Source organism: Choloepus didactylus, chromosome 18 (assembly GCF_015220235.1).
Source record: "Choloepus didactylus isolate mChoDid1 chromosome 18, mChoDid1.pri, whole genome shotgun sequence".
In the NCBI taxonomy this organism is placed as follows: Eukaryota; Metazoa; Chordata; class Mammalia; order Pilosa; family Megalonychidae; genus Choloepus; species Choloepus didactylus.
Window position 1 is genome coordinate 61,168,731 of NC_051324.1, and position 25,260 is coordinate 61,193,990.

The 25,260-nt window shown below is 41.7% G+C and overlaps 1 protein-coding gene across 1 annotated transcript in view; it reads right to left on the reverse strand.

The window, feature by feature from the left end:
• The window catches only part of LOC119514808 (leucine-rich repeat-containing protein 37A-like), a 74,591-nt gene extending 49,595 nt beyond the window's left edge, over window positions 1–24,996 (reverse strand). The window contains exons 1-3 of the mRNA XM_037810529.1: window positions 24,570–24,996; window positions 19,634–24,125; window positions 17,272–17,343 (exon numbers count right to left, since the gene is read on the reverse strand). Coding sequence (XP_037666457.1) covers window positions 17,272–17,343; window positions 19,634–24,125; window positions 24,570–24,996 — 4,991 coding nt within the window. The remainder of the gene's footprint in view (window positions 1–17,271; window positions 17,344–19,633; window positions 24,126–24,569) is intronic.
• Between the last annotated feature and the right edge of the window lie 264 nt (window positions 24,997–25,260).

A 25,260-nucleotide genomic window follows, 5' to 3' on the forward strand; every position in this document is an offset into this window, starting at 1 on the left:
CTTTAAGATATAATAGGAGTACAACATTTTCCTAAGAAGTTGTGCTATTTCAAGTTGGAAGACTGAGAACATCCCAAGCCTCTACCCCTACAAACTCCATCTGATTGCTAAGAATGACAGAAAAGATATAATTAAAAAATTCACAACCCCAGCTCAAGGTGTCGGAGTAGCTGCACAAATGCTCCCCTACCAGAAATGCCCTGGAGTTGGGGTATTGCAAGAAGAGCAGTGGGTGGTACATCAACCCCACAACCCGCCTCCCATACCAGGCGGCAAAGGACACACCTTCCTCATTCTTAATGGAAATGCAGCTGGATACAAGCCCCAGCAGCTCATCTCCCCTTATGTCTAGAGCTGGAAAACAGAATCTCAACTACAAAGATGAACTACACTCAGGAATGACCAAGCAATGTGGGAAAGCCTATTCCATTAACAGCATCTAACAAACATAAGAGTTTATAATAGCCAAGGGATTAGAGTTAACAGAACAGTAGAAAGGGCAGAAATTAGAAAACTGCGAGATCCAGCCAATGACTTCTGCTGAATGCAGCAGAAGGGAATAGGACTGGTCCTCAAATAAGCCTGATGCCTGTGTCTGCTGAGGAATGTTATGGCCTCTGCTTCACCCAGTATCAAAGTAAAGGCTAGGGATAGACTGGGGGAGTTTCTTGAGCCTGACAAACAGGCAGCCATATAGCCATTATCTCCAAAACAGTGAGGTGAAGGAGTGGTCGAGAGCCAGGAGTATAGAAGAAACCCTGTAAGATGTTAAATGTGTCTCTTGTCCTTTCCTTGCTGGTAATACCATTAAAATGTGTATAGGATCTGAGAACATGCTATGCTGCTTTGTGAAACTATTTCCATCAAGTTCTGTATCCTTTACTATTTGAAACATTCTGCCTCCCTTCACCATGTCTGTTAGCAATATGTTTATATTAATTTCATCTCAATTCTTTTCTCATAGATTATGATAAGTGAAATATTACTACCTGGAAACTATGACACTGAAATTAAGGGCATTCTGGTATAAGATGATTCAGATGATACAGAATATGGTTTTATACATTTTTTTAAATCCTTCAGTGTACTTACAATATTGTGCTACCATCACACAGTATTATGCTATCTATTTCTGGATCTATATAGTCAATCCTTCTGAACATTCTGTAGTCCTTCAGCATCAAGTGCCTGATCTCTACCCTCTTTCTATCTCCTCGTAGCCTGTGTTATCAGCTTTTAACTCTCCAAGTTTGCTCACTAATGTTAGTTCTTATTAGTGAGACCATACAGTATTTGTCCTTTTGTTTTTGGCTAACTTCACTCAACATAATGTCCTCAAGTTTCATCCATGTTATTATATGTTCCATGTCTTTGTTGTTTCTTACAGCTACATAATATTCCATCATGTGTATATACCATTGATGGACATGTGGGCTGCTTCCATCTCTTGGCAATTGTGAATAATGCAATAAACATTGGTTTACAAATGTCCAATTGTGTTTTAACTTTCAGCTCCTTTGAATATATACCTAGCAATGGAATAGCTGGGTCATATGGCAGATCTATACTTAACTTCCTGAGAAACCTCCACACTGTCTTCCAGAGTGGTTGCAGCATTCTACATTCCCACCAACAATGAATAAGTGTGCCTCTTTCTCCACATCCTCTCCAGCACTTGTAATTTTCTGTTTTTTGGATAATGGCCATTCTGGTAGGTATGAGATTATATCTCACTATGGTTTTGATTTGCATTTCCCTAATAGCCAGTGAAGTTGAGCATTTTTTCATATGTTTTTGAGCCATTTGTATTTCCTCTTCAGAGAAGTGTCTTCCATGTCTTTTGCCCATTTTTTTGTTGTTTTTTTCTTTTTTTATGTTATTTTTATTTTTATTTTTATTTATTTTTTCATTTTTATTGAGTTTGTTCAGATACCTTACAATTATCCAAAGATCCAAAGTGTACAATCACTTGCCCCTGTGTACCCTCATACAGCTGTGCATCCATCACACTTAATTTTTGTTCAATTTTTAGAAACTTTTCATTACTCCAGACAAGAAATAAAGTGAAAGATGAAAAAAGAAAAAAAGAAAAGGAAACTCTAATCCTCCCCTATCCCTAACCAACCCCCCTCAATTGTTGACTCGTAGTATTGCTATAGTACATTTGTTACTGTTTATGAAAAAATGTTGAAATACTACTAACTGTAGTATATAGTTTGTAATAGGTATATAGTTCTTCTCTATATACCCCTCTATTATTAACTTCTAATTGTATTGTCATACATTTGTTCTGGTTCATGGAAGCGATATCTAGTATTTGTACAGTTGATCATGGACATTGCCCACCATAGAATTCAGTTTTATACATTCCCATCTTTTGACCTCCAGCTTTTCTTCTGGTGACATATATGACTCTGAGCTTCCCCTTTCCACCTCATTCACACACCATTTGGCGCTGTTAGTTATTCTCACATCTTGCTACGAACACCCCTGTTCATTTCCAAACATTTAAGTTCATCCTAATTGAACATTCTGCTCATACTAAGCAACCACACCTCATTCTTAAGCCTCATCCTGTATCTTGGTACCTTATATTTCATGTCTATGAGTTTACATATTACAATTAGTTCCTATCAGTGAGACCCTGCAATAATTGTCCTTATGTGTCTGGCTTATTTCACTCAGTATATTGCCCTTGAGGTTTTGTCATCAACCCATTTTTTTTTTTAATATGGTTTTGTTCACTCACCATACATTCCATCCCAAGTAAATAATCGATGGTTTTCTGCATGGTCATACATTTATGTGTTCACCACCTTCACCACTATCTATATAAGAGCATCTACATTTCTTCCACAAGGCAGGAGGGAGAGTCAAAGAAGGCAGAGAGACAAAAGAAAGAGGAAAAAAAAAAGACAGCAAGGAAGCAGCAAAAGGAAAAATAACCTTAAATCAAAGTAGAATAAAGAATCAGACAATATCACCAATGTCAAGTGTCTAACATGCCTCCCCTATCCCCTCCTCTTATCTGAATTCACCTTGGTATATCACCTTTGTTACATTAAAGGAAGCATAATACAATGATTCTATTAGTTACAGTCTCTAGTTTATGCTGATTGCATCCCTCCCCCAATGCCTCCCCATTTTTAACACCTTGCAAGTTTGACATTTGCTTGTTCTCCCTCGTAAAACAACATATTTGTACATTTTATCACAACTGTTGAATACTCTAGATATCACCAAGTTACACAGTCCCAGTCTTTATCTTTCCTCCTTTCTTGTGGTGTCTCACATGCTCCCCACCTTCCTCTCTCAACCGTATTCATAGTTACCTTTGTTCAGTGTACTTCCATTGTTGTGCTACCATCTCCCAAAATTGTGTTCCAAACCATGCACTCCTGTCTTCTATCACCCTGTAGTGCTCCCTTTAGTATTTCCTGTAGGACAGGTGTCTTGTTCACAAAGTCTCTCATTGTCTGTTTGTCAGAAAATATTTTGAGCTCTCCCTCATATTTGAAGGACAGCTTTGCTGGATACAGGATTCTTGGTTGGCAGTTTTTCTCTTTCAGTATCTTAAATATATCACACCACTTCCTTCTTGCCTCCATGGTTTCTGCTGAGAGATCCGCACATAGTCTTATTAAGCTTCCTTTGTATGTAAGGGATCGCTTTTCTCTTGCTGCTTTCAGGATTCTCTCTTTGTCTTTGACATTTGATAATCTGATTATTAAGTGTCTTGGCGTAGGCCTATTCATATCTCTTCTGTTTGGAGGACGCTGTGCTTCTTGGATCTGTAATTTTATGTCTTTCATAAGAGATGGGAAATTTTCATTAATTATTTCCTCTATTATTGCTTCTGCCCCCTTTCCCTTCTCTTCTCCTTCTGGGACACCAATGATATGTACATTATTGTAGTTTGTTTCATCCTTGAGTTCCCGGAGACGTTGCTCATATTTTTTCATTCTTTTCTCCATCTGCTCCTTTGCGTGTAGGCTTTCAGGTGTTTTGTTCTCCAGTTCCTGAGTGTTTTCTTCTGCCTCTTGAGATCTGCTGTTGTATGTTTCCATTGTGTCTTTCATCTCTTGTGTTGTGCCTTTCATTTCCATAGATTCTACTAGTTGTTTTTTTGAACTTTTGATTTCTGCCGTATACATGCCCAGTGCTTCCTTTACAGCCTCTATCTCTTTTGCAATATCTTCTCTAAACTTTTTGAATTGATTTAGCATTAGTTGTTTAAATTCCTGTATCTCAGTTGAAGTGTATGTTTGTTCCTTTGACTGGGCCATAACTTTGTTTTTCTTAGTGTAGGTTGTAATTTTCTGTTGTCTAGGCATGGTTTCCATGGTTATCCAAATCAGGTTTACCCAGACCAAAACAGGCTCAGGTCCCAGAGGGAAGAAATATTCAGTATCTTGTTTCCCTGAGGGTGTGTCTTAGAAAATTGCTCCACCCTTTGATGCCTCGGGTCACTGTGCTTTTCTGCCCAGCAGGTGACGCCTGTTAGCCTATAATTCTTGACTGGTGTGAGGAGGTATGGCTGTGTTCCCCCAGGCTCTGGGGTCTGGTTCTGAATGGAAAGGGCCCCACCCCTTTCCTCCTAGAGAAGACAGACCCCCCAGGTGGAGGTCATTAGCATTTCAATGGTCTCGCTCTCTGCTTGTGCTGTCTCCACCCTTCTCTGTTTCACAGCCCTGGAAACTGAAAATGACTGGGGCTTTCTCCACTGAGCCTAAAAAGAAACAGATAGTCCCCTTCAGACCCAGCCCAAGGCGACCCTCCGGCTCTCCCAGGTCAGTCGTCACCCAAAGCCTCTGTTTTTTGGGGATGCGTACCTGTAGTGAGCAGTTCACACTCGCTACTTAAAACCCCAGTTGGAGCTCAGCTGAGCTATATTCGCTTGCTGGGAGAGAGCTTCTCTCTGGCACCACGAGGCTTTGCAGCTCGGGCTATGGGGGACGGGGTCTCACGACTTGGTTCCGCAGGTTTTGCTTACAGATTTTATGCTGTGTTCTCGGGCACTCCTCCCAATTCAGGTTGGTGTATGATGAGTGGATGGTCTCGTTTGTCCCCCCGCAGTTTTATTTACTAGTTGTTTCTGGCTTTTTGTAGTTGTTCCAGGGGGACTACTTAGCTTCCACTCCTCTCTATGCCACCATCTTGCCCGAGTCTCCCCTTTTGCCCATTTTTTAATTGGGCTGTTTGTCTTTCTGTTGTTGAGTTGTAGGATTGCTTTATATATTCGGGATATTAAACCCTTATCTGATATGTGGTTTCCAAATATTGTTTCCCATTGTGTAGGCTGCCTTTTTACTTTTTTAACAAAGTCCTTTGATGTACAAAAGTGTTTTGATTTTGAGGAGATCCCATTTGTCTATTTGTTCTTTGGTTGCTCGTGCTTTGGGTGTAAGGTCAAGGAAACCACCTCCTATCACAAGATCTTTTAAGACATTGCCCTACATTTTCTTCTAAGAGTCTTATGGTCTTAGTGCATATGTTTAGGTCTTTGATCCACTTGGAGTTAATTTTTGTGTAAGGTGTGCGGTAGGAGTCCTCTTTCATTCTTTTGGAAATGGATATACAGTTCTCCAAACACCATTTATTGAAGATGCTGCTCTGTCCCAGTTACTTTGGCTTGATGGCCTTATCAAAAGATCAATTGTTTGTAGATGCCAGATTCTATTTCTTAACACTCAATTCGATTCCATTGGTTGGTTTCTCTGTCTTTATGCCAGTACCACGCTGTTTTGAGGACTGTAGCTTTGTAATATGCTTTAAAGTCAGATAGTGTGAGACCTCCCACTTCATTCCTCTTTCTCAAGATATTTTTGGCTATTTGGGGCACCTTGCCCTTCCAAATAAATTTGGTTATTGGTTTTTCTACTTCTGCAAAGTAAGTTGTGGGATTTTAAGTGGTATTGAATTGAATCTATAAATTAGTTTAGGTAGACTTGACATCTTATCTTTAGCCTTCCAATCCACGAACATGGTAGGTTCTTCCATTTTTTTTAGGTCCTGTTCGATTTCTTTTAGCAGTTTCTTGTAGTTTTCTTTGTATGGGTCTTTTGTGGCCTTTATTAAGTTTATTCCTAAATATTTGATTCTTTTGGTTGCTATTGTAAATGGAATTCTTTTTTATTTCTTCCTCTTGTTGCACATTACTTGTGTATAAGAACACTACAGATTTTTGCATGTTGATCTTGTAGCCTGCCACTTTGCTGTATTCATTGATTAGCTCTAATAGCTTTGCTGTAGATTTTTCTGGATTTTCTACATATAGAATCATGTCATCTGCAAACAGTGAAAGTTTTACTTCTTCCTCTCCAATTTGGATGCTTTCTATTTCTTTTTCTTGCCTAACTGCTCTAGTTAGAACTTCCAGCACAAAGTTGAATAACAATGGTGACAGTGGGCATCCCTGTCTTGTTCCTGATCTTAGAGGGAAAGCTTTCAATCTCTCCCCATTGAGTACGATGTTAGCTGTGGGGTTTTCATAATTGCCTTTATCAAATTGAGAAAGTTCCCTGCATTCCTATCCTTTGAAGTGTTTTCATCAAGAAAGGATGTTGAATTTTGTCAAATGCCTTTTCTGCATCAATCAAGATGATCATGTAGTTCTTTTGCTTTGATGGATTGATGTGGTGCATTATGTTAATTGATTTTCTTGTGTTGAACCAGCCTTGCATACCTGGGATAAACCCCACTTGGTCGTGGTGTATAATTCTTTTAATATGCTGCTGGATTCTATTTGCGAGTATTTTGTTGAGGATTTTTGCATCTATATTCATTAGACATTGGTCTATAATTTTCTTTCTTTTTTTTTTTTGTAGTATCTTTGTCTGATTTTGGTATTAGAGTGATGTTGGCTTCATAGAATGAGTTGGGTAGCTTTCCTCCTCTTCAAAATTTTTGAAGAGTTTGAGCAGGATTGGTATTCATTCTTTCTTGAATGCTTGGTAGAATTTACATGTGAAATCATCTGGTCCTGGGCTTTTCTTTTTTGGGAGCTTTTTGATGACTGACTCAAGCTCTTTGCTTGTGATTGGTTTGTGGAGGTCATCTATTTCTTCTTGGGTCAGTGTTGGTTGTTCATGCTTTTCTAGGAAGTTGTCCATTTTCTGTAAGTTGTCCAGTTTATTAGCATACATTTACTCATAGTATCTTCTCATTATCTCCTTTATTTCTGCAGGGTCAGTAGTTATGTTTCCTTTCCCGTTTCTGATTCCATTTATTTGCATCCACTCTCTTCTTTTTGGTTAGGCTAGTTAGGGGTACATCAATTTTGTTGACCAAAACCAGCTTCTGGTTTTGTTGATTCTCTCTATTCTCTCTATTGTTTTGTTGACCAAAACAATTCTCTATTCTCTCTATTGTTTTGTTGACCAAAACCAGCTTCTGGTTTTGTTGATTCTCTCTATTGTTTTCCTGTTCTCAGTTTCATTTATTTCTGCTCTAATCTTTGTTATTTTGCTCCTTTTGTTTGCTTTGGGGTTTATTTGCTGTTCTTTCTCTACTTCCTCCAGGTGGAAGTTAATTCCTCAATTTTTGCTCTCTCTTCTCTTTTCATATAGGCATTTAGGGCAATAAATTTCCCTCTCAGCACTGCCTTTGCTGCATCCCATAAGGTTTGATATGTTGTGTTTTCATTGTCATTTGCCTCAAGGTAATTACTAATTTCTCTTGTAATTGCTTCCTTTACCCACTGGTTTTCTAAGAGTGTGTTGTTTAGTCTCCATGTATTTGTGCACTTTACAATCTTCTGCATGTTATTTATTTCCAACTTCATTCCATCATGATCTGAGATAGTGTTTTTTATAATATCAATATTTTTAAATTTGTTGAGACTTGCTTTGTGACCCAGCATGTGGTCTATCCTAGAGAACATTCCATGAGCACTTGAGAAAAATGTGTATCCTGGTGTTGTGGGGTGTAGTGTTCTATGTCTGTCCGTCAAGTCTAGTTCATTTATCATACAATTCAACATCTCCATTTCTTTGTTAATCCTCTGTCTAGATGTTCTATCCATTGATGAGAGTGCTGTATTGAAGTCTCCAACAATTATTGTGGAATTATCTACTTTTCCTTTCAGTGTTCTCAGTGCTTGTCTCATGAATTTTTGGACATTTTGGCTTGGTGCATAAATATTTATGATTGTTATGCTTTCTTGATGAAGTGACCCTTTTATTAATATATAGTGTCCTTCTTTGTCTCTTTTAATTGTTTTACTTTTGAAGTCTACTTTGTCTGATATTAATATAGCTACTCCCACTTTTTTCTGGTTGCTGTTTGCATGAAATATCTTTTTCCAATCTTTCACTTTCAGCCTATTTTTGTCCTTGTGTCTAAGGGGAGTTTCTTGTAGACAGCATATAGATGGGTCCTGTTTTTTAAACCATTCTGCTAATCTGTGTCTTGTTATTGGGGAGTTTAATCCATTTACATTTAGTGTTATTACTGTAAGGGCAGTACTTTCTTCTATCATTTTGTCTTTTGGATTTTATATCTCATGTCTTATTTTTTCCTCTCTCTTTACCCTTCCTGATATTCTTCATTTCTACACTCTTCTCCAAATCTTTCTCCTGTCTTTTCCTATCAGCCTGTAGCACTCTCTTTAGTATTTCTTGTAGTGCCAGTCTCATATTCACGAACTCTCTCAGTGTCTGTTTGTCTGGAAATATATTAGTCTCTCCCTCATTTCTGAAGGACAGGTTTGCCAGATATAGAATTTTTGGTTGGCAGTTCTTCTCTTTCAGTACCTTAAATATATCATACCACTGTCTTCTTGCCTCCATGGTTCTGTGGAGGAATATGTATAGTCTTATCGAGCTTCCCTTGTATGTGATGGATTGCTTTTCTCTTGCTGCTTTCAGAATTCTCCCTTTGTCTTTGCCATTGGGCAATGATCAGTGTCTTGGAGTAGGTCTGTTGGGGTCTATTCCATTTGGGGTGTGCTGCACTTCTTGCATCTCTAATTTTCTGTCTTCCATAAGAGTTGGGAAATTTTCAGTGATTATTTCTTCTGTTATTCTTTCTGCCCCTATTCCCCTCTCTTCTCCTTCTTGGACGCCCATAACACGTATATTTGTGTGTTTCATGTTGTCACTCAGCTCCCTAAGACCCTGCTCAGATTTTTCCATTCTTTTCACTATTTGTTGTTTGGTGTATATGAATTCAGATGTCTGGTGTTCCAATTCACTAACCCTGTCTTCTGCCTTTTTAAATCCATTGTATCCCTCTATTGTCTTTTTCATCTCCTCCATTATGTCCTTCATTCCCATAAGTTCTGCCACTTGCTTTTTCAAGTTTATGAATTCTTCCTTATGGTCATCCAGTGTCCTCCTTATATCCTTCATCTCTTTTGCTGTGTCTTCCCTCAGTTTATTGGCTTGTGTTTTGAATTGATGTAGCTTTGTTTGAACATCTACAATTAGTCTTCCTTCAGTTCACTGAATTGATTTAGCAATCATTGCTTCAACTCCTGTGTCTCCGTTGAACTAATAGTTTGTTCCTTTGGCTGGTCCACATTTTTGTGTTTCCTAGTATGGCTCATTATCTTAAGCTGTCTAGGCATCTTTCTTGATTAGTTTATTCTGGAGCTTGTTTTCACTCTTATACCTAGGGTTTTCTTGTTGGTTGACTTTGTTCTCTAGTCTTTGGTGTTCAGTTCAGCCTATTCTGGACCTTTAACTTAGATTCTGTTTAGTTGATAAAGAGTTTTTCACCTCTTGCTTTTCTGTTTCTTGCCCTGCCTCTATGTAGTCTTCTTGTGTGATGGTCTCCTCAGATATGGTCAGCCCCAGTCAGGTTTTCCCAGTCCAGAAAGGCCCAGGTCTCAGGAGAAGGGTATGGAGTTTCCTTGAGAATGAGGCCCTCCTATGAGTCTCTTAGAGTCTATGCTTCTCCTACGCTATCCAGAAGGTGGCACTTGTCAGCCCACAGTTACCCCACCAATGTAAGGAGGTGTGGAGCCTTTAGTTCTCCTGGTGACCCTGACCCTGCTGGGGGTGTGGCTGACTGAAGCTGGTTTCTGGATTCCAGCCCCTGGGGTCTGAGTTCCCAGAAGGATGGCTGCCACTGGAACTTGGCCATGCCTCCCTTTCCTTGGGAAGTTGTTATTGTGTTTAGGGAATTTTCTCCATCACTAGACTTATTGCTTTGTCTCTCAGAGCTATCTTAGCTCTGCTCTTGCCTGGGCCCAAATTGCAAGTCTTTGAGGCTTTCTGTAATGGGCTTATTAGAATACTTGTTTTAGAAAAAGATAAAAAGATAAAAAATAAAAAATAAAATAAAATAAAAATTAAAAAAAAGAAGGGCTAGGTATGAACTATTTAAAGTCCTTGCAGATCTAATGGGCTATTGAAATCCTAAGAGACAAGAAGTTGAGGGTCATTAAGGAACAATCAAAAAAGCAGAGAAACAGGCTCTTCAGACAAGGGTCCTCGGCTGCTGTATTTGCATACGTGCCTGATTCTGTTTGAGCCCTGCCCTTCTCCATATTATGTTTTCCCGAATTCCAAAAAGTCTCTGTTTTTATTTTCAGTGGGTTTTTTTTGCTGTTTTTGCTATCCCTATCTCCTCTCTGCTGGGCTGACTGCTCCCAGATTCTCTGGTGTCTGGTCTCAGTCTATCTGTGTTTGGAGTTTTTGATCAGCAATCTGAGTTTTCAATCAGAGCTGCAACTGTAGTTCTCTCTCCTGGTTCCCAGCACCGAGGGCCCCTCCTCCCACAGGACTGTGCCTGGCAGGGAGGGGCGCAGGTTCCCTGGCCACAAGAACTTACAGATTTTGCTGATCTCAGCTGTTCCATGTGTTTGTGAGTGTTGTATGAAGTATGCCCAAAGTCAAATTGCTCTGTGGTGTCTGGTCCTCACAGTTCCTTACTTTCTACCAACTGCCCTGGAGGAGTAACTAAAACCCACACCTCACCACTCCACCAGCTTGCCCCACCCGATCCTCCTCCAACTTTTTAATATGTTCCTTTGACTTTTAATTTGTTCCTTTAATTTGTTTCCTGTTTCTTAGTATGACTTGTAATTTTTTGCCTATGTTTTGCCATTTGATTTTCTTGATGTGTTTACTCTGATGGTTTGTTTCTGTCTCTTTCTTAAGGTTTTATTGTTGTTTGGCTTTGTGTTAAGGCTCTTCTTTGACATTTAGCTCAACATATTCTAGATATTTAGAATTGCCTGTGTTTGACTGATCAAAACAGGGCCAAAAACCCACAAAGGGGGAGCAGAAGAGTTCCAAAGGGCCCTGGAGAGAAGGTCAGGAAAGATGCCAAAAATTCTCCCCCATTCTCCTGCTTTCACCTACCCTAAGGTGTGCTTCTTGGCCTGCTGAGCAGATGGAGCTCTTTGGCAAACTTTTCCCCACAGCCCTAAAGGAGAAGTATATTTTTCAACCTCTACCAGGCAGCATTGAAACAATGGCTATGGGCATCTCTGTTCTAGGCAGGCTAGAACTGTGATTCATAGCTGGAACCCAACAGTCCAACCTCACCAATCAGAAGCCATTCTCAGCACTCAGCCATGTCCCACCTCTTTCCCAGGGAGGAAGACCTTCATGCCCCCTCTGTCCAGGGTGGGAAGCCAGCCACAGACTGTATCCGAGACAAGCCTTCAGGGTGGGGGGTGGGCACCACCACTGCTGCAGGGCCAATTCACTCATAATATTTGCTGCAGCTTCTCAATCTCCCTGATCTGTAACAAATGTGGACGACTGAATACAAGCTATAGGCACAGATAAATGTAGAGGATGTGGAGAAATAGGAACACTTCTTCACTGTTGGTGGGAATGTGGAATGGAACAGCCTTTGTGTAAGACAGTTTGGCAGTTCCTCAGGAAGGTAAGTATAAAACTGCCATATGATCTGGCAATCTGACTACTAGGTATATATTCAGAACAACTGAAAGGAGGGACACAAACAGACATTTTCACACTGATGTTCATAGCAGCATTTTCACAATTGCCAAAAGATGGAAACAACCAGGTGTCCATCAACTGATGAATGGATAAAAAAATGTGGTATATACATATGATGGAAAATCATTCAGCTGTAAGAAGAAATGAAGTCATGATGCTTGTGACTACATGGATGAGCTTTGAGGACATTATGTTGAATGAAATAAGCCAGACACAAAAGACAAATATTGCATGTCCTCATTAATACGAACTTAAATACAACTAGCAAACACATAGTGCTAGTATCTAGAATACGGGTTATGAGAAGATAGAATGGGGGCAGAGAATGGGGAGCTGATGCTTAATTTGTGTAGAATATGTAATAAGGTTGATGGCAAATGTTTTGAAGTGGTTAGAGGTTATGGTAGCACATTATAGTAATTAATAGTGAAGATATATGGGTGTGATTGTGGTTGAAAAGGGAAGCTTAGGGTTGTGTATACCACTAGAAGGAAAACCAAAGGATGAAACATGGTACTGTAGAATATAGCGAACCTCTTGAAGGTGAAAATGTTCTAGAATTGATTGGGGTGATGAATGCACAACTCTATGAATGTACCAGAAGATACTGTTGTGCACTTTAGATGGATTGTATGATATGTGAATTTATCTTAATAAAAGTAATTAAAGACAACTCAATTAAAAAATGGGCAAAGGATCTGAATGGACATTTTGCCAAAGAAAATATAGAAGTGAGCAATAAGAACAATGCAAGAAGCTCTACATTGTTAGCATGCAGAAAATGCAAATAAAAAATACAGTGCACTACCACTCCACACATACTATGCTGGCTATTATTAAAAGTTCAGATAATACCAAGAGTTGGTAAGGATATGGAGAAACTGGAATCCTCATACACTACGAATGGGAGTATAAACTGTAGTATAAATGGCACAGCTGCTGTGGAAAACAGTCTGGCAGTTCCTTAAAGAGTTAAATGTAGACTTGACCTCTGGCCCACCAAATTCCACTCCTAGATATATATACCCAAGAGAAATGAAAACATATATACACACAAAAAACTTGAACAAGACTATTCCCAGCAGCATTATTTATAATAGCCAAAAGGTGAAAACAACCCAGAGGTCCATCAACAAACTATGGTATAGCCATATGATAGAACAGTATCATCATAAAAGGGAAGTCCTGAAACACGCTACTACGTGGATGAACCTTGACAACATTATGCTAAGTGAAAGAAGCCAGACACATAAGACCACATATTGTATAATTTCATTTATAGAAAATGTCCAGAAAAGGCAGAATAGACAAAAAGTAGATCAGTGACTGCCTAGAGCTGGGAGAGATGGAAGATTGAGGGCTGATGGCTAAGGGTTAGGAGTTTTGGGGGGTGATGAAAATGTTCTAAATGTGATTGTGGTGATGGGTTTGTCATATCTGAGAATATACTGAAAACCATAAAGTTGTACACTTTAAACGGGTGTACTGTATAGTATGTGTGCTGGTTTGGATATATTATGTCCTCCAAAATGCCACATTCTTCAATGCAATCTTGTGGGGACTGACATACTAGTGTTGATATGCTGGAATCTTTGGATTAGGTTGCTTCCATGGAGATGTGACCGACACAACTGTGAGTAATACCTTTGATCAGATTATTTCCATGGAGGTGTGGCCCCACCCATTCAGCGTGGCATCTTGATTAAATAACTGGAGTCCTATATAAGAAGTTCATTCAGAAGGAGCTCACTGCTGCAGCCAAGAGAGACATTCTAAAGATGGCCGTTGAAAGCTGACACTGACATTTTAGAGAATGCCATTTTGAAACACAACCCAGGAGCAAGCAGACGCCAACCATATGCCTTCCCAGCTAACAGAGGTTTTCCGGATACCATAGGAGTTCTTCAGTGAAGGTACCCTACTGTTGATGCCTTAATTTGGACATTTTCATGGCCTTCAGACTATAACTTTGCAACCAAATAACCCCCCTTTATAAAAGCCAATCCATTTCTGGTATGTTGCATAATGCATCATTATCAAACCAGAACAGTATGTGAATTATATCTCAATAAAACTGTTTTTTTTTTTTTTTACTCAAAAGGTACACAGCTTATTTTAAAAAATTTCCCTCCTCTCCCTGTCCCTCAGTCTATCCCCTCTCCACTTCCCAGAGGAAATTAATGTTACTTATTTTTCATGCCAAATGCTTTTAATTTTTCTTACAGGTTTGGGAAAACAAGTCTGCACAATAATCTCAATGTGAAATATAAAATACATGTAGTTTTTAAGAAATTCATAAATAAAAATAAACTGCCAGGTTCTACCATTTTTTCCACACCAATAATATAACAAACTATTTTAAGGTGGTTATAAACCCTTTTGTTAGATTACTACGACAATTAGGTCTTTTATTTTTAATTCAGAAATCATTTTTGACTTGTCTATTCAAGTTGAACTAATGATAGGATACACAAATATCATGAAAATGCTTGTTAATTATCTTGAATGTACATATTTTTCCAAAATCACCTGTGTGTCTAAAGGGAATCTTACAAATCAATAAGAAAGTGATAATTCAACAGAAAAATGGGCAAAGGACAGACAATTCAAAGAAGAAATATAAATGGTCAATAAACATATAAAGGAGAAGGACTGATGTCACCAAGATGGCAGAGTGAGATCCTCTAGTGTTCCATCCCCCCCACAGAATCTTCAGACAAATAGCAGAAACTGGAAGAACAATCTCAGAGCTCCAGAAACAGTCAAAGAGTTGTAATAACTGGGTGAGTGCTGAATCAAGAAACAGGCAATTTTAAACCAGTAGGAACATGGGATTTGACCTCCAGGAGTGTAAATCTCCCTGGCAATGCAGGTTATGACTGCCAGGGAGAAACCTGGACCTGACATCATGGGATTGAGAACATCTTCTTGACCAAAAGGGGGATGCAAAATGAAACAAAATAAAGTTTCAAAGGCTGAGAGATTCCAAACAGATTTCGGGTCCAGATTTATCCCCGGGAGTCATATCCCACATTGCCAGGGAGATTTACACCCCTGGGAGTCAGGTCCCATGGAGAGGGGAGGGCAGTGAGTTCACCTGCCAAGATGGCTTAGCTAGAGAGAAAGGATATGGCCCACTGATTTTTGACAAGTATGCCAAGTTCACTCAATGGGGAAAGAATAGTTTCTTCAACAAATGGTGCTGGGACAACTGGAGATCCACTTGCAAAAGGATGAAAGTGGACTCTTCCCTCACACCATATACAAAAATTAACTCAAAATATATCAAAGACCTACATATAAGAACTTAAAAAATAAACTCCTAGAAGAAATAGGGAATATCTTGAGAATCTTGTATTGGGCAATATTTCAGACTTTATACCAAAAGCATGAGGAACAAACTAAAAAAAAAACAGATAAATTGGAGTTCATCAAATTAAAGAACTTTTGTACATCAAAGAACATTATAAAGAAAATGAAATGGGAGAAAATATTTGGAAACCATGTATCTGATAAGAGTTTAATATCCAGGATATATAAAACACCTTTTATAATGCAACAAGAAAAAGACAAATAACCCAAATAAAAATGCACCAAGGACTTGAATAGATTTTTCTCAAAAGAAGATATACAAATGGCCAATAATCACATAAAAAGATGCTCAACAGCATTATCCATTAGGGAAATGCAAATCAAAATCACAGATACCACTTCACATCCACTAGAATGGCTATTATTCTAAAAACAGAAAATAACAAGAGTTGGCATGGACGCAGAGAAACAGGAACCCTTGAGCATTGTTAGTGTGGATGTAAAATAGTGTTGTCTCTGTGGAAAACAGTTTGGCAGTTCCTTAGAAAGTTAAGTATAAAATTACCATATAACTCAGCAATCCCACTTCTAGGTATATACCCCAAAGAATTGAAAGAAGGGACTCAGGCAGACATCTGTACACCATTGTTCACGCAACATTATTCACAAGAGCCAAAAGGTGAAAGCAGGCCAAGTGTCCTGCCAGTGGATGGATGAATGGATAAACAAAATGTGGTATCAATGTACAATGGAATATTATTCAGCTGTTAAAATGAATGATGTTCTGATTCATGCTATACCATGAATGAACCCTGAAGGCATCATGTTGAGTGAAATAAGCCAGATACAAAAGAACAAATATTTTGTGATCTCATTTATATGAAATAACTAGAGTATGCAAATTCATAAAGGCAAAAGTAGATTTCAGGGTACAGGGGCAGGAGTGGAGGTAGGGAATGGAGACTTAATGCTTAATGGGTACAAAGGTTCTGTGTGGGGTGATGGAGCTGTTTTGGTAATGGATGGTGGTGATGGTAGCACAACGTTATGAATATTACCAACACCACTGAATTGTATACTTGAACGTGACCAAAACAGGAAATGTTATGTTGTATATATGTTACCACAATAAAAAGTAAAACTAGAATATACATTTAAAGATATTTAAACTCGTAAGTAATTATGAGAATTCTGATTCAGATGGCATCCCTTTTATTCACCCACTGGGTCAGGAAAAAGATGGAGACTATCAAGTGGTGGAAGTGTGGGGAAGTGAAGCTGCCAGGTCCTGTTGGAGTGTGTGTTGGTACCACTTTTTTAGAGGGCAATTAAAGTTTTATATCTACATAATCTTCACCCAACAACTCCATTTCTGGGTATCTATTCTCCAGATACACTTGTCCATGTTCACAAATAAGCATATAAAGGATGTTCATTGCAGCAATGCATGTAACAAGGGAACTGGACACAATCTAAACATCCCTCAGTATGGTAATCATTAAATAAACCATGATATATTAATGCCATGGAATACTATGCAGAAATGTAAACGAATGGGGTAACTATATACTGGGAAGGAAAGCATATAAGACATCATGAAGTGAAAGAATCAAGATGCAGGATAGGAAAGACAAAAAGCTGCATCATAAACCTATGTTACTATACATAAATACATATGTTGGTAAATGCATGAAAAAGGTCTGGAAAGACATGCAACAGACTCAGAGTAACACCTCAGGGGTGGGAGATTAAGGGACAAGGAGGATTTTTACTTTATCTGTTACTTCATTTTTATACACTAAGAATATAATGTTTTGTATCATGAAAAACAAATTTAAACGGCCTCTTTCTTATTTTCAAGATAGTCTACCAAATTGAATTTAAAAAATAACCATAAAATTACAATCAATAGAGGTTGATTTTGGATATGGGGGCAGGAGGAAATACCTTTTCCCAGTGATTTTGACCTCAAATTTCTTGCAAAGAAGGATTTACAATGCAGTTAGTTTTCTGTATTCACATTTGGAGAGAATATACTCACAGTTTCTCGGTCCAGCGGTATGCCTTCCATATATTTTCATCAATGTAAGAAATAGAGCTTCCTTGGAAATTTCTGTGAAGAAACATAGTTCATATCCTTGACTAGGTAGGAAAAGAATGAAAAGAAAAAGTATAAAGAATTGTGGCAACCTCATGGTAAATAGTTTAAAAGCAGAAAATACCAGTTTTCAAATTTCCATAGTTGTCAGCTTCCAAATTTGCACAATTAATAAAGAAATACTGTGGGGCCTGTGGCACAAATGATAAAACATCTCCTCAGAACCTAAACTTCATATTAGTCCAATTTCTTCTCCTTTGTCATTAGCAACAAATAAGTATATAGAAACCAAAATTGTACTTTGAAAGTTATCAGTTACGTGTATTTGTTAAAGTTCACAATAAAAAAAAAGTAAAAAAAAGAAAAAGAAACCACAAGCCAGGAAACACCAAAACTTTGGCAAAGTGCCCTCTGTTCAAACCTCTCTAGGTTTTGGGAAGATAAAGGCAATTAGAAATTGGAGAGACTGTGTACTGCTGCAGAAAGATCTCTTAGACATATTGCTTAGAGGAAAGTGCAAAGCATTGAGCAAGGAGTAAAGTATTACCTAACTGGGAAAAACATACATATGAATGCATATACATATGTCAAAGCAAAGGAAAGATATCAGAAGGAAGGACACACAAAATGATAATGAGTCATCTCACAGGTGGTAGGGAGGAGGGGAGGAAGGGAAGAAGGGGCAAGGAAACTCTCACTTTCATTTATCCCATATACTTCTATGACTTTTTTTTTTTTAATAAGTGGGAAGTATCTATGAACGGCATGTGTAAGAGACATTTAAACGCCTGAGGTTCAGTTGCGAACACTATCTCTGTGGATGACATTGAATCTTTTTCCTTTGGCCTCTGGTTGCTTTATGCTCACCAATAAAAGCCTCAAACTGGCTCGCCTTGCTGACTGCTGCATTTCCAACTGCTGTACCACCATCATTCTCCCAATCATCTAATACAGAAACGTTGGATTCATATTTGATTTTTCCTTTTACTGTTTACCCTATCCCCTAATTCCCTAGCCAGTCACCAAATCCTGCCCATTCTCCTTTTGAAGTGCTTCCAGGATTTTCTTTTCATTCCTATCGTAAACCCTCTGATTCAGCCCCTTTTCACTTACTCCTAGATTTTGCTAGAGCTTTCTATTTGGTCTCCCCAAATCAAGCTTTCCTCTCTCTAGATTGCTCTATATATGAATTTTAAAATCATCCTCCTTAGCTTGAAACTTTCAATGGCCCCCCATATCTGGCAGCATAACTGTCAAACCCCTATAGCTGATACTCAATATTTTTCATCATCTTATCTTTCATTACTTCCTAACCCAACTCTTTGCAGCCAGATTAGTCTACCAAACCCTGATTTTTCCAGCAGGCTTTGCCTTGGTAGTACTCCCCATTTCTCTCTCTTTACTTTAAGCCCAAGCTAAAGTTTTATCTTGTCCATGCAGCTTTAGAATTAGAGCACCTATGGTCTGCATCTCTTTTAGTACTTACTTGTATATCACTTCCCTTTTTATGCATATTCCCTTTCTTCCCACCTATCGTTGTTGTCAGCTTTCTGAGACAATGTCTTAGAGTTCTGTGGCTCCCACAGTACTTAGCCCTGGGTCGGGCACATAATAGGTGCTATATATAGAAAGCCAGCAACAAAGACAAGGTTTGAGCATAACTGAGCAATCAAATAATAGTAATAATAGCTAACATTCACATATATGCTAGGTAAGTGACGATATAAGCACTTTACATGTATTAACTCATTTAAATCCCACAACAATCCCATGAGATAGTAAGTACGATAATCTCCATTTTGCAGATAAGGAAACTGCATCATTCTGCAGATAAGGAGCTAAATAACTTGCAGATAAGGAGCTAAATAATTTGCAGATAAGGAACTAAATAACTTGCTCAAGTTTATAAATCTGTTAAATGACAGAGCTAGGTTCAAACCCTGGCAGTCTGACTTCAGAATTTTTGCTCTTAACCACCTTGTTGTATCATCAGCAATGAGGTGGGAGAGGAACATGCTCCTGTAAGAGGATGGAGCAAGAATGGGAGCAGAACAGAGGTTAAGGCATAAAATGATGGGGCTAAATAAAATGGGTAAAGAAAAAGAATAAGGGCAATCACAGTAAAAGACTGAAGACGGGGGCACAATAGTAAAAAGGAGAATGAGGATAAGGAAAAGTTGCAGGGAAAAGGTAAAAACAGACAGTAAGCCATTGTAGACTGGGGAGATGAGGAAGGCTCAGGAAGACCCTGAAGAGGCTATGTCAGGCAAGGTGCAGAGGCCAAAAGAGAAAAGGCAATTCTTACAAGATGGTGAAGGTGCCATTGTAGGTGTTGGGCTCTGGCACAGGGATTCTATGCAGCCTCTGCCGTGGGCTCAGACCAGAACAGGACAGTGTCTCATCTTTGCAGGTACAGAGCTCACATATGTCGATGGTCTTGGTGACATTCTGTTTCTGTCGTGTAGCTAAACCCATACGTGCCTTTTTTGGGGTGTAATCTGCAATAGGAGAGTGTTCCTGTTGCACAGTTAAACCTGTCCGCTTCTTTTCTAGTGGGTAACCTGCAGTGACAGTCTGTCCCCCTTGCACAGGGAAACCCTTCTGTGCCTCTTCTGAGGAGTAATCTGGGAAGTCCATCTGTTCCCGTTGGACAGTTGAACTCGTGTGCATGTTTTCTGCACTGAGAGCCTGTAGCTGTTGCTCAGGTAAGCCTGTGAGCAGCTTTTCTGGAGGATAATTTACAGATGGCCTCACTGAAGATGGAGTAGATGGAGGAACAGTGCCTGCTTCAGATGACTTTGGGGGCTGAGTTATGGAATGCTCTATAACTGAAGGTTGAGGTACGACTTTAGTCAGGTTTGGTTGCAAATCCCAAAACTCATCTGGTGGTGGAAGTGTTTCCTTGGGCTGCTTTGGAGATGGAGCTGTAGTCGAATGTTCAGCCTCCGTTGTGAATTCTGGAGTTATGGGGACCTCCAGGTCTACAGGTTTACGTGTGACACTGGGCAATTTTGAATGCTGAACTTGATCCTGATCTGAAGGTGGAACTGTCACCACATGATGTACTGGAGATTGAGCTACAACTTCCTTACGTGGTGTTGAAGGCTGAGATGGAGACTCCTGCTTGGTTGGAGAAGGTTCAACCTCCGTATTGGGTTCCAGAGTTATGGTGACCTCCTGGTCCATGGGTTTACTTGTGGCACTGGGCAAGTTTGAATGCTGAATTTGATCCTGATCTGAAGGTAGGCCTGTCACCTCATGATGTGCTGGAGATTGAGCTACAACTTTCTTACGTGGTGTTGGAGGCTGAGTTGGAGACTCCTGCTTGGTTGGAGAAGATTCAACCTCCGTATTGGGTTCCGGAGTTATGGTGATCTCCTGGTCCATGGGTTTAATTGTGGCACTGGGCAAGTTTGAATGCTGAATTTGATCCTGATCTGAAGGTAGGACTGTCACCTCATGATGTGTTGGAGATTGAGCTACAACTTCCTTACGTGGTGTTGGAGGCTGAGTTGGAGACTCCTGCTTGGTTGGAGAAGGTTCAACCACCACATTAGGTTTTGGAGTTATGGTAAGCTCCAGATTCCCAGGTTTAACTGTAATTTCTGTCAGGCTTGGATGCTGAGACTGAATCTGGTCTGCAGGTGAAAGTGTCACCTGAGGGTGTGTTGGAGGAGGAGCTGTGGTCTCCTGAGCAACAGCATGTTCAACCTCCATTGTGGGTTCACTGTAGAACCCTACAGGTTTAAGTGTGACACTGGGCAAGTTTAAATGCTGAACTTGATCCTGACTTGGGGGTGGAACTGTCACCTCATGATACACTGGAAGTTGAGCTATAACCTCCTTCGGTGGCTCTGGAGACTGAGTAGTGATCTCCAGCATGGTTGAAGGTCCAACTTCGGTGTTGAGTTCTGTACTTAGGGTGAGCTCCAGGTCCACAGGTTGAACTGTGACTTCAGTCAGGTTTGGATGCTGAGCCTGAATTTGGTTTGGGGGTGGAGATGTCACCTCAGGGAGCTTTGGAAATGGAACTGTAGTCTCCTGTAGGGCAGCAAATTGTTCAATCTCTGTAGTTGCTTCTGGACTTATGGTAAGCTCAAGGTCCACAGGTTTAATTGTGACTTCAGTCAGGTTTGGAAGCTGAGCCTGAACTTGGTCTGGAAGTGGAGGTGTCACTGCAGGGAGCTCTGGAGATGGAGCCGTTGTCTCCTGTGGAGCAGTAAATTGTTCAAACTCTGTAGTTGGTTCCGGAGTTATGGTAAGCTCCAGGTCCACAGGTTTAACTGTGACAATGGACAAGTTTGAATGCTGAGTTTGATCCTGATTTGGAGGTGGAACTGTCTCCTTGTGATATGCTGGAGGTTGAACTATAACCTCTTGAGGAGGCTCTGGAGGCTGAGCTGGGGACACTTGTTTAATGGGAAATACTTCCTCTTTCTCAGTGGGCTCTGGAGTGTGACCTGGGGCCTCCTGCAGAACTGAAGAGGGTTCCACCTCCTTAGCAGGCTCTAGAGGCTGAGCTGTTGCCTCCTGCTGCACTGGAGAAGGTTCAACCTCCTTAGAGGGTTCTGGAGGTAGAACTGAGGTTACCTGAGGTGGAGAAAGTTCTACCTTCTCAGTGGTCTCTGGAGGCAGAGCTGGGGCTTCCTGCTGGCCTGGAGAAAGTTCAACCTCCTTATGGGGCTCTGGAAGCTGAGCAATGCCAACTTCTTGTTGGACTGCAGAAGGTTCAACCTCTGTAATGGTCTCTGGGGTTATAGTAAGCTCCAGATCTACAGGTTTAACTGTGGAACTGGGCAATACTGGATACTGAGCCTCACTCTGAGCTACACCTTCCATAGCAGGCTCTGATGGCTGAACTGGGGTCTCCTGCTGTACTGGAAGAGATTCTACCTCCCCAGGGGGCTGTGTGGTCTGAGCTGGAGCCTCCAGCTGGACTGGAGAAGGTTTGACCTCTTCAAAGGGTTCTATAGGTGGAGCTGGGTACTGCTGCTGGAACTGTGGAGGTTCAACATCTTTAGAGGGCTCTGAAATCTGAGGTGGCAACTCCTGCTGGACCGGAGATGGTTCAAACTCCTTAGGGGGCTCTGGAGGCTGACCTGGCACCTCTGTTGTTATGGTAAGCTCCGGATCCACTGGTTTAATCGTGACATTGGAGAACTGTAGATGCTGAGCTTCATCTGGGGGAGAAACTGTCACCTCATGAAGGATTGGAGGCTGAACAACACCCTCTGTGGCAGGCTCTTGAAGCTGAATTGGGGATTCCTGTTGGGGTGGAGGAGGTTCAACATTAGTAGGCTCTTGAGACTGAACTGGGGGCCCCTGAAGTGCTGGATAAGGCTCACCCTCCAATGGGGGCTTTGTAGACTGAGCCTGGGCTGCCTGCTGATTTGCAGAAAGTTCAACTTTCTCAGGAGGCTCTGGAAGCTGAGCTGGGGCCTCTTGCTGGTTTGGAGAGGGTGCAGTCTCCTCAATGGGCTCTGAAGTATGAGCTGAAGCCTCCTGCTGAATTGAAGATGGTTCAACTTCCTTAGTGGGGGCAGGTTCACTCTCCCCAGGAGGCACTGGTGGCTGAGCTGGGGCTTCCTGCTGGGTTGTAGAAGGTCCAACCTCTGTAGTGGCTACAGGAGTTACTGTAAGCTCTAGATCCACAGGCTTAACAGTAACATTGGGCAATTCTAAATGCTGAGGTTGATGCAGACCTGGTGGGTAAACTGTCACCTCATCATGCACTTCAGGGTGAGCTGCAACCTCATTAGAGGGCATTGAAGGCTGTAATGTGGTCTCCGGCTGGACAAGAGGAGGCTTGAGCTCCTCAGTGTGCTCTGTAGGCTCAGTTGGGGAATCCTGCTGGAATGGTGGATATTCACCTTCTTCAGGAGGTTCTAGAGGGTGAGGTTGTGCCTCCTGCTGGATTGGAGGTGACTCCAACTCTCCAGTAGGCTCTGGAGGCTGAGCTTGCTCCCCCTGTTGATTTGGAGAGGGTTCAACCTCCTTAGTGGGCTGTGGAGTTATAGTAACCAGTAGATCCCCAGTTCCAAAAGCATCATTTGGCAAGTTTGTGTAATGAGCTGTATCCTGACCTGGAGCTTGAGTTATAACCCCCATAGGGGCCTCTGGACCAATACTCTCCTGCTTGACTGGAGAAGGTTCAACCTCTTCAGGCAGCTCTGAGGACTCAGCTGAGTCCTCCTGCTGAACTGGGGCAGGTTCAACCTGTTCAGGGGGCTCTGCAGGCTGAGCTGATGTTTCCTGCTGGAATGGAGTATGTTCACCTTTCTCAGGGGGCTTTGGAGGCTGAGCTGGCTCCTCTTGCTGACCTGGAGCAGTTCCGACCTCTTCAGTGGGCTCTGGAGGCTGAGCTGGGGCCTCCTGCTGGCTTGGTGAAATGCTGACATACTCAGAGGGCTCTGGTTGTTGTGCTTGTCCTTCCTGCTGTACTGGAGGAGCCTCACCCTCTTCAATGGGCTCTGGAAGCTGAGCTGGGGCCCCCTGCTCTATTGGAGAAGTTCCAACCTTAGTGGCTTCTGGAGTTATGGTAAGTTCTAGATCTATATGTTTATGTGTGATGGGCAAGTTTGAATGCTGAGCTGCCAGATGTTCTGGTGATTGATCTACAACCTCCTTTTGTGGCTCTGGAGGTTCAGCTGGGGCCTCTGGCTGGACTGCAGGAGGTTCCGCCTCCTCAGGGGTCTTGGAGGGCTGTGCTGGGGCCACCTGCTGGACAAGAGGAGGTTCATTCTCCTCAGGGGTGTCCAAAGGATGATGTGGGTCCTCCTGCTGGGCTGGAGATAGTTCTGTTTGCCCAGGGGGGTCCGGATGCTGAACTGGGGCATCTTGTTGGGTTTGAGATTGTCCCACCTCCACATTGGGCTTTGGTTGCTCAGTTAAAACTCCTGGCCTGTGGGGAGAAGGTTCAGCCTCCTCAGGGAGCTCTGGAAGCTGATCCAGGTTATCTAGGGACTCCAAAGGTAGGTGGTCTGGAGGATAGAATATGTCCAGACTCGGATCTAGAAGATCAGGCTCGTAGGATTGGTCCTGAAGAGCTTTGGGTGCTAAATGATCTGAATTTCCAACAACCTTAGCAAGCCCACGATGCTGAGCTAGATCTTTCTTCAGTTTTGGGGGTGAAACAATAAACTTAGTTTGTTTTGGATTCTGACTGTCTCCTACAGGCGGAACAAGTATTTCATATTTCTCGTGATCTTCAGCTTGATTCAGACCTGGAGTGTGAATCCCACTTTTGAGTTGAGGAGGCATGGCTAGGGCCTCCTTCTGTAGCCAGTGTAGCATTGGACCCGCCTCCGGGAGCTTTTCGTGCCGAGTTCGGTTGCCATTCACATCCGGAAGTGGAAGCGCAAACTGAGCGGTCCTTGCGGGCAGCTCTAGAGCTGAATCCGTGTCCGGGAGTGGAACCAAAGTCTCGGTGATGTCCTGAGGTCGAGCCAACATGTGGCCCGGAGCCGAGGACGCCAGGTAGTCGGGTGGGGGTGTAAGTGCACGGGGCGATGCAGGTGGGAGACGGGGGGAGGGCAAAGACCAGGTCTCAGCGGGTCCTGGGGGGTCGGAGGTCAGCTGGACTGAGTCCAGGGCTGACCCTGAAGGCTGAGCCGCCTGGACCAGCAGCCACAGAAGATGTAGCATGAAGAGGAACCCCAGTAGGGACATAACGTCGGGAGTCTCAGGGTGCGCAACCCAAGCCAGTGGGGCGCCTCGCCGCCGTGAGCGGTCAGTGGAAGCTTAATGGCAGCCCGGAACGCAGGCGCACCATTAGCAACCGCGTGCCCCTCCCCCTCCCCGTGACCCACCCTTTATTTATGACACCTTTATTTACGCAACCTTCTGAGAATGGCTCCATGCCACCAAGGCGAGCCCGAGTCCCAGAATCACTGTGGCCCAAGGCTCCCTTCCCCCTACAAGCGGAATCCCTGC